Source organism: Drosophila sechellia, chromosome 2R (genome assembly GCF_004382195.2).
Source record: "Drosophila sechellia strain sech25 chromosome 2R, ASM438219v1, whole genome shotgun sequence".
Lineage (NCBI taxonomy): Eukaryota > Metazoa > Arthropoda > Insecta > Diptera > Drosophilidae > Drosophila > Drosophila sechellia.
The window spans coordinates 10270284-10280559 of NC_045950.1; the positions used below are offsets into that span (position 1 = coordinate 10270284).

Genomic DNA, 10276 nt, shown 5'->3' on the forward strand with positions numbered 1-10276 from the left:
AGCCAGCGTTGCCACCTCCGACCGCCCATATTAGACAGTTGCGGCGCCTCGGTAACCCTGGCCTGCGCACACACAAGATGGCGTCAGAGAACGAGAAGCACGAACACTAAGGAATTTGTTCAGTGGTGTCTGTGTCTGTGAATTATATTGAAGGAAAAAGAGTGTTTTGTTTATAAATTTAATTGCAAAAACTGCACATCGTCACACGGGGCGCGTGCACACACATCGGCGCACACGCACACCCACGCCCAGGCGACACCAAAACGCAAAACGGAGAGTGTGTGTTATCAATGGAGTGTGTGTTCCCCAACGCCAAGTGAATTTTTTTCGTTGAGACCGAGGGACGGAAAAAAATGGCGCCCGCAGCCAGAGCAACTTGACTTTCTTTTCGGTCCTATATAGTTAGTAGTTGCTTGCCCCCGTCTCGTCGTCGGCGAGCGAATTCGGTGATTTTATTTCGATTTCGTCGCAGTGCGATATCCCCAACGAAGAAAACATAACGAATAATTGATGAAAAAGTGCTTGAAAGAGACCCCCCCAAACGTATTCGAATTTGTTGTGTACATTTTGGCTTCGAACACAGCCTCAAAAATACCATTACCAATTTCCACTTACTACTACTAGAGAGGAGGCTAGTATTTTGTACGTGCTTTAGAATACATACATACATACCTACATATACCACAAGCAAGCGAGAAGTGCAATTACATTTGCGTTTGGAAATTTTGCGCTTTTTTCTCTTCCGTCCTCCCATCCAAAAAAAAAAAATCCCCGCTCCCCCTCTCTCTGTCTTTCTCAACCCGCATTGTGCTAAATAATGTGTGCCGCCCAGAATCCGCCGCCCTTCGGCTATACCTGGGGTTTTGCGGACAACGGCAACCGCGCCGCCGAATCGGTACTGGAGATATCGCCCAACATCAACTATACGGTCAGCGGGGAGTCGGTGAGTTCAAAGTTATAGCTCTATAATACTGATAAACCCGTTGAAAGCTGCCAGTCTAAGGATATTTCCCCCCTCTTGCCCACGTTGCTCCAGGTGCGTGCGTGTGTGGGTGTTGGTGCTGCTGTTGCTGTTGCTTTCCCACACCGAATTGTGTTGTGGCCCACCAATGCATACACACAAACGCACACACGCACTGCGTTACACTCGCTCACGGACTCGCTCGCCTCACCAACACTCGCTGCTTTCGGCAACGAACTGTGTATGTATACGGCCCGAATGGCATTCACGTATACGGTATACGTGGAAAACGAGCGACAGCAACTGCGACATAAATACTTACGTACATGTACAACGTATATATGCATACGCCACACGCTTTATGTAACTGCGTTGTCATGCGAATATACGAATATGTACGAATGAACGTACGTATGTATGTTAATAGGGGGGGATGGAGCGAGTGTGTTAGAATTCTTTTACCATACATCCATACGGATTTTTTTCGTTTCCATTTCATTCGTAAACATTCATAATTTGGTATTTGTAAAACGAATGCGTACACAATTGGCTCTGTGTGCAGAGAAATTCCCAAAACACAACACGCGCACCTGGCGAGCAAGTAAATAAATAAATAGCAATAAATTCCCCCCACAGGCAAATCGGAGCAATTAATTAGCGGGAAGGTCGTGAAATTTTCAAAAGTCTGGCAGCTGGCACAGGCAATCGATGCCAATCGATATTTTTCTAGGCTATTCATGCATATATCGCTAACCTAATTTAAGTTCTATTAATAATTATTGCTTATCCATAAGTTTTGTTGTTGTTTGTTTCATTTTTTTTTTGAGAGCAATACTTTTTGTTGTGCAATTGACAGGAGAAATTGTGTTTGTTGTTTTTTAGTTTATATTTGCGGGCACTTACACAATGGCAAACGCGGCGAATTCGCCGCACTTGCGCGCCCGATATCTCCGCATGTGTGCGTCAGTGCCGAATTCGCCGCGCTGACTGCCCTCTGTATGTGTGTATATGTATGTATGCACGCACACTCGACCAGAAATGACGTGTGCTCCCCAGTGTGCGTTTGGTGTCGTGCGTGTGTTTTGATTACTTTTGCCGCACCATTTTGGCGCCCATCACACACACTCTCATGCCACGATGTCCAATTGCACTCACACACATACAGAGTGAAAAAGGCGCGCTTTTTGCGAACATCCCCTCCCGCTCTCAGCGCCCAACTTCCCCCCTCGCTCATCGTCTATCATCTGTTGCCGCACTGCTGGCTGCGCAGGTGTAGCGTGGTTATTGGCGGTTATTATCAATCAGAGCGAAAACAAAAGACAAGCACTTGGCCAATAGAAGCATCAACCGCCAACAACTCGAATCACAGCCTGCAGATCTTAGCATAGCTGGTGACGACTGTACTACCTGCCAAGTTTGAGTTCCCCGAAAAAAAAAGGTTCATGAAGGTCAATTCATTCATAAGTTTGAACTGAACAATAAAACAGCCACAAGTTTACTTCCTCTCATTTGTTTAAATGGGTTTTTGGTCATTAATATATTATGTCTTTTTGTATAGAATCGTAGGAATGACTAGGTGCAATGTACATATAAATATTATTTATTTATTATTCTTTTATATAAAAGAGTGTTTGTTGTTTGATTTAGAATCTTTCTGTGAATGAAATCATTAGCCAAAGCATTTATAAATAAATTTGTAAGCCAGTCTTTTATAAAATCGCAATTCCAAGGACCACGTGTAAACAAAACAAGCAACTCCTACAACATAAGCATTTTTAAGTTTATTCAGAAATAAGAACAAACCTTTAATTTATCCCCATTAGCCAGGATTACTAAAAGTCTTTGTTCCAGATGCCCTATCTACTATCGACGGATGGATCATTGGCAGTTCAAAAGGATGTCAAAGGCCTTACAGCTGGCGGCAAAAATAATGTTGTTCGTCGTATGTTCGTCGTAAACGATCCTTCATTTCCGCCTGGAACACAAAGGTGCGTTGGCCCAAAGAGATCCCCAATGTACATATAAACAATTCTAAATCCCTTGCAGAGTTATCACTGCCGGCGGAGCATCGACGGTGGTCAAGAAGCAGGACAACAACCAGCAGGTCCTGAGCCTCGACAAGAACTGTAAGTGGATCGATTCTAGACGAATCAGAAACCCATCGATTCGATTCAGTGTTGCACGCATTGCTGTTACTGTGTTGTGATTATCTATATATTTTGGGTTTTCTGTTAATCGATTGTTTTTCTCTCTCTACTCCCGTTTATTTATTTAATTTATTTATATTTTTTTTTTAATTCTCGCTCGATCTCGCTCGCCCTTGAATTCAACCCGAAAAACCGAACCCGAAACCGAAACCCAAAATCCACCATCTCCTCCGATAAATCCCATTGTGCTTGTGTGTTTGCCCGATTTTGCTATTGCACCCGATCGACCACCGACCCACCGATCATCTCGCTAACTGCATCGCACAAAAACTACAACATTACCATCTCACCATATAACACCACACACACACACAACACCTCATCACTTGGCGGGCGGCGGGCGCGGGCTGATCGAACCTTCCTCCAACCGAAATGAAACGTATCAACCCATCGAATTGAAACAACAGATCTGCTGGTGGATCCGGCCACGGCCGCAGCAGCAGCAGCCGCTGCTGGTGGGGATTCGGGTCTCGCCCACCACCATACGTTGACCAATGGCAGCATTGTTGATGCGAAGACCGGACAGACGGTGCTAACCGCCGGATCTGCGGCGGCCAAGTCGCACTTCAGCTCGATCGGAGCACTGCATCTTACGCAAGAGGAGTGCAACGAGATCCTGATCAAGCGCGCCATCGCTGCCGGCCACCATCAGACGCACACGATCACCGCTGCCGATGGATCCCATCACCATGCGTCCGGCGGGACACCAAGTAAGCATCTCAAATCTGTGTTTGTTACCCCTGATCCAGTCCCTCCTGCCACCTACTCCTCCACACACTACACACTACAATCAGATCTGATCCCCGATTGAAGTAATCCTACCGGAAAATACCCGGCATATTGGTACACTCTCGGTTCCGGTTGCTTTTACCTGGTTGCGTGGTTACGTTGTAATCATAGATTTTGCCATTGTGTTTAGTTTGTCTAATATTGTTTTAAGTTTGATTAACCCAATTGAACCCAAATAGTTTGATTTTGCATATTCAGTTTGTTCGGATCTTTGATTTTTTTCCTTTGTTTCTTCTCTATTTTTTTGTATCTTCCTTTGAATTCCATTTGGCTTTTGTTCCGTTGGCGGTGCAACAACACTCTTAGGTGACATACTTCCTGGTATTTCAGTTCAAGTACAGAAAGTTATACAAGGACTGGAGGATAACGAGGACTCGCAAGGCGAAGCACCCAACCTAAAGTTGGAGCCAGGCACACTAGAGTTGTCCCCGAAGACCGAACTACAGGAATCAATGCATTTCAGCGAAGTAAGCCAACCTCCTTGGATTTTTTAGTGTGGTATATTAACCTGTAACCTGTTTCATTTTAGACGGACGCCACCATCAAAAAGGAACGCCCGTACAGTTGCGACGAGTGCGGCAAGTCCTTTCTGCTCAAGCATCATTTGACAACCCACGCACGCGTGCACACAGGTGGTTGTTCTTGTTCCTGGCAGAATACCCGTAACATATGAACAGGCCTAATCATTCCGTTTGCCCCACAGGTGAACGCCCCCACATCTGCACCCATTGCGGCAAGAGCTTCGCGCACAAGCACTGTCTCAACACTCACCTGCTGCTTCACTCCACGGAGAGACCTTATCAGTGCCAGGAGTGCAAGAAGAGCTTCACCCTCAAGCACCATCTGCTGACCCATTCGCGGGTCCACAGCCGTGAGCGACCATTCGTCTGCCAGGAGTGCGGACGCGCATTTCCGCTTAAGCGACACCTGGTCACGCACAGCAAGTTCCACGCCGGCGAACGACCGTATGTTTGCGAGGAATGTGGTGAGAGCTTTGCGCAGGAAAACCACCTGATTATGCACTCGCGGTAAGTTGGCTTATTAATTCTATTGATTTTCTGGCTTGACTGTTAATTGTTTTTCCCGCACAGCTTCCACGGTTCATTGAATCCATTTGTTTGCGCCGAATGCGGAGCTTCGTTTCCACGCAAGTTCCAATTGGTTAACCACGGACGTATTCACGGCAAGATTCCCCATTCGTGCACCGTATGCGGCAAAGAGTTTCTACAAAAGCGAACGCTAGTTTCCCACATGAGGTAAGGACAGCGCATATATTGTTATGTTGTGATTATTATTTCTTAAATAATCTTTTAAAGGCGGGTACATACCGGCGAGCAGGCGCATCCCTGTGTCAGCTGTGGCGAGGGGTTCCTTACAAAGGCCGAACTGCACCAGCATGTGAGGACGGCGCACAATGGCGTCAATCCTAACACGAGCAGTGCCACCATCATAGCAAATCAACAGGTTTGTAGGATGAGCCTTTATTGAAACCATTGCATAGAAATTTACTGATTTAAATTACAAACTCAAGCAGCTACAGCAGGCCCATCACCACCAAGCCGGACAGCAAACGCATCCGCAGACCATAACCGTGGTGAGCAATCCGGGCAACTCCACGTTGCTGACTGTATCCACCACGGATGCCAATGGCGTGGCACGACCGCAGTTTGTGTGCCGGTAAGTTGTGGCAACCCAAGCAATTGGAACTACGTTAACCCTTGACTTATCTTTGTAGGGAATGCGGCAGTGCTTTTAATAGCCGAGAAGCCTTGGCACTTCACTTGCGCCTTCACACTGGCGACAAGAGCCTAATGACAGATCTGTGTGCCTTGACAGCCGCGCTGCCGGGTCACTTCTTGAGCACGGCTAGCCTGAATCCGGGCACCGTGGTCACGGCCAATCCGAATCTGGTGGGTCAGAGCCCAGTGCCAGTGCAGATCATATCGTCCACCGGTCAGGTGATGTCGCAGACCACGCTGGTGCAGGCCGCCAACTCGACCCATCCACAAGCCGTGGTCACCGCGGTGCCTACGATGCCCGTGCACGGCCAACAGCAGCATCTGCAGCACGTGGCCCAACAGCAGCAGCAACAGCAACAACAGCAGCAACAGCAGCAGCAACATGTTGTCTCCGTGGCGCCGGCCAACAAACCGAAGTCGCATTTCTGCGCCAGCTGCGGCAAGGGATTCGCCGCCAAGCACGGTCTCATGCAGCACAATCGGCGTCACCCGAACGGCGGCTGCACGGTGCGCACACACGTGTGCGAGTGCGGCAAGGCCTTCTTCCAGAAGAACCACCTGATGCTGCACCAGCGCCAGCATCTGGAGACGAAGCCAGCCATATCGCAGCAACAGGTATGCTAGACTCCAGTTTCAGTCCAGTGCCTCTCCGATAGCCCGAAAAAATCAGATAACCAGTTAACCCACATAACTCGATATCCCGTCAATCCCGGATCTGATCCGAAACGCTCCGTTCCGCTCTTTAATGCTTTTATATTTACACACTACTTAAGTCGATTAGAGTTAATTCTAGTTGGGAGTAAGTTAGGCGGTCCTAACGTTCATGTAAAATACTAAGCACCTAAGCAATGTTATCAAATCCACAATAAACGATTCATATTGGCAACGATTCTTAAAAGACTTTGTCAGTCAGTCGGGAAGCGGCGAGCAGATTTAGCGTAATCTAAGTTAAATGTGCCACTTGTTTTGCGTCCAACTTTAATCAGCAATGCCCGCCCATTTATCCATCATCTATACGTATATGTACCACTGAACCAATGAAACCAATCTGAAACATAATCGCATTACCTTCTCCACTACTTTGCAGCTTGTTGTACCAACTACTTCTTACTAAGAATTAAGTGAAACAGAAAAACTGAAAAAAAATGATAAATACAACCACAAATGAACATTAAAACCTAATCAAACGAAAATCAACTCGAGCAACATCCATTTGCACAAGCGCACACCCACATGTTTGAATGTAAATTCAAACTCAGATGCGAGAGGAACTGGGGATTTTTGATCCATTCCGTTCAGATCTGGGTGAGATGTGTGTGCGGGTGTGTCTGCCTATGTGAAGGTGTGTCTGTCTATGAGTGTCTCTTACCAAAATCTATAAACTAAAAGAAACCCATAACACTGCAATGAATACAATCTAATCGTATAGTATCAAATCGAATTCCATTCAAAGGCTTCAGTTTGCGCGTTTAGGTGTGTATGACATATCCAAATTATCGCTTATTGTCTATAAGTGTTTCTGTACATCATGATTTTCGTATGTCTTTCGTTGTTATTGCTGTTTAATTTGTTGTTTGTCGTATGCTTGAGATTTACCTAATCATAGTCGACTTTGCCTGCGTCTTCCCTGTATCTCCTCCACTATGATCTTTACATTTTTGTGCATTCTTATTCTTATTCCCTTTCTTCGAAGCGTGCGACACGTTGCTTGTTCCCTCTTTGCCTGAGCGTAATCCTTAGTTGATATTAGTTAATATTATTTCTGCATATATAGACGTCTAGTCTAGTTGAGAGGCTGACATGGCCGAAAGTCTTTCACTGGCCGAAGCTAAACCTCTTTTGTCCTTCCCCACTTTTACAGGAGGCCGCCGCACAGCAGCAACTGGCGACTGCCGGCGAGCAGCAGCAGGTGCAGGTGCAGATAATGCCTGATGGCCAGATTCACGGAAAGGTAATCAAGTACGAGATCTGTCGCAGCGTATTGCCGGAGGATCAGCAGCAGGAGCAGGCGGACATGAGCGCGGAGTAATTGAGATAAACTGTAAATACATGGGACGTGCAACAGCAACAGCAACAGCAGCAACACAAAAGTAGCAACAGCATCAGTAGCAACAGCAACAGCATCAGCGCATAATGGGACACCAGCACACTTGGACGGAGACAGGCAGATCCCCACCAGAAAGGTCATCGGAGTGGGGGCGTATGCGTCGTAAGCGATTCCCTTAAATGTAATATTTTAGTTAGCCATAGTTTAGCGGTTAAGAAATCGGATTGTACACATAAATGTTAACTAGCGTTACAGACATGAACACACCTTATATAATATATATATATACAGACATATATAGGTTTACGTAGAGTATCTGTTAATTTTTGCGATGCCTTGGTCGCATCTAAAACAACAACCTGTATGAGTTGCAAGTTTTAAAGCGTTACGTTCAATTGGTTTTACGCATTACACGATTTTTAATAACACAACTTATACACAAACTTATATTCAAATAGACGAAAAATATTTATGCCTAAGTGTAAACTGTATACATATTAACATGAAACATGATTAACATTTGCGTGGTCCTCATCGTGGGCGTGTGCACCTCGTTCCGTAGGGGGAGAGGGTATTCCTGCCCAGAATCGCGTTGGTGCAGCATTTTTCGATTGTACATACAGAAACCGGAGCTCGCTACAAGCCCAAGCGAATGCAGAACAGGTCCAAAAGAGCGCAGACACTCCAGTCGGAGTCGTCTGAGGTCTAAGGAATGTGGAGTAGGTGCCTGGCACAAAAACTAGCTAACACAGATAACCAACACGTAAGGCGGGAGAGATCTTTAACGTAGGTGACTGCAATTGTTTGACAACCCAAAAAAAAACACAATCCAGCAAACGAGAAACTTAACTTAAAAATTATCCAATGCAAATAGAACACGAGAAGCAGCTAACAAGAATAGACACTCTTATAACCGACCCACATCATCATCATCCAATGCACGCTTGGCGACGTATATCACACTGTAAAAAATCTACATTAAGTCTTGGTAATTATCGTAATCGGATAAATGAAACAATAAATAATGAACCTACACACTAAGCATATATTTTAATATGTAAGCCTTAAAGAAATACAAAAGGAAAATATGAATTATAATAAACAAACCAACGTGTAATTGCAATCATTGCTGGCTGCATTGTTAATGAACAAAAGTACGTTCACCCTTTTGAATGTATTAGGGGGGTCTTATCTGTTGATTATATAGTTTTCTATCTTTTGATAAGAAAAGAGCCACATATGCCATTCATAAAATTGGAAAAAGGCTTAGATACAACCATTTTACCATTTTGTGGTAAAATGAATATAGTTTTATTTGAAGCAAGTTCTTTTAGCTTAATTAGAAGACATGTGCATTTTTTTGGACATACAGTTTTGTCGCCCAGCGTATTGCCCAAGGAACTTTCCTTTGTCAAAAATGAATGAAGCACTTATTTATAGATCTGCTGATTAAACAAACAAACGCAAATATTTGCCATATTGACTATGAGTCAACTCAATTGCAATACCTCAGCAGTAAAATATTGATTTACTTACGGAATGTTGAAAAGGGAAGTACGAAATATGCAAATTTGGTAGAATGCCAAGGCATAAGTTAGGCCAGATAAGATAAAAGAAGTTTAACACAAATAGTTGCCTAATGGTTTTGGCTAAGCGAATACATAAGGCACTATTTATTTCCACAGGTGCCCCCCAAATGGAAGTACAAATTAGATACATACTCGTATGATCGACGGATGGGCTGGAGCACGTCGAGAATGTCCAACATGCGCAGCTACCCCCGTAGTCATTACAATTCATTCGCCGCCAGGGCTCTTAATTGTTTATAATTTTTTTTTTTTTTTTTTGAGTTACAAGTGAGCAATATAATATATTCGCCATGCTACTACGTGACTGGGCTCCTCTTCATGCCCATATGGGCATCGATTGAATCCGTTTTTGGTATTCGGGCGTAAGAGAATGTCGTTTGCAAGTCGCCCTAAAAGTGCATTGTGCAATGGATGGAGGAGCAGCAGGCGGTAAAAAAAACATTTTCGGAGATCTCGACATTTCGGCCAACTGCCAAATAAGGGCTGACATGGACACACTTTACCTTGATGTGCGTTTTTCGGCTCATTGTTGAATTAAACTTAATTGAACTTGAGGCTATGCGACAGCCGAAACTTGCGCATAAATTTCGAGCACGCCCCTGCCGATGATTCGGTCTCAGAATTTAATTTCAATTCCAAGGAAACTCGGTGAGATGAGCGGAGATGTCATCATGGCCACCACACTCGATACTCGATACAGCGTTCTGCATAGATCGGTTCACCTAATTGGTCGGTGGCCATGCTTTCCGGCGCACTGCACCCAGTGGCATAGTTCCCAATCGGCGTTTGATCTGAATTGCAGCTCGTTCCAGATCCAGTTGCACTTTTATGCCCATGCCCATGTCCAAGTCGAATGTGCGCGCTGGTGTGCTGTGAATTGCTAAGCAGTCTCCACTGTGGCCGCTTTTATTTTCCACTTTAATTTTGCATTTGTGTCTTACTTC

General features: G+C 45.0%; 1 protein-coding gene across 16 annotated transcripts; it reads left to right on the top strand.

Annotated features, from left to right (window-relative positions):
• Window positions 1-71: 71 nt before the first annotated feature.
• LOC6609102 (zinc finger protein 436) lies at window positions 72-8866 on the top strand. Of its 16 annotated transcripts, none has more exons than XR_004361370.1 (13): window positions 72-943; window positions 2813-2949; window positions 3008-3087; window positions 3576-3878; window positions 4228-4424; window positions 4487-4592; window positions 4661-4985; window positions 5049-5213; window positions 5274-5421; window positions 5489-5634; window positions 5693-6311; window positions 6784-7169; window positions 7558-7650. XR_004361370.1 is itself a non-coding variant. In XM_032715303.1 (12 exons), exons 1-12 carry the CDS (start codon window positions 818-820, stop codon window positions 7723-7725), a joined length of 2520 nt encoding a protein of 839 aa, XP_032571194.1. In that variant the 5' UTR covers window positions 72-817; the 3' UTR covers window positions 7726-8866. The 16 variants fall into 16 exon arrangements, 14 of the variants coding, with proteins under 14 accessions (XP_032571194.1, XP_032571196.1, XP_032571201.1 ...); XR_004361371.1 differs by having other exon boundaries at window positions 4288-4424; window positions 4487-4589; window positions 5492-5634; XM_032715303.1 differs by lacking the exon at window positions 6784-7169 and having other exon boundaries at window positions 7558-8866.
• The last annotated feature ends 1410 nt before the right edge of the window (window positions 8867-10276 follow it).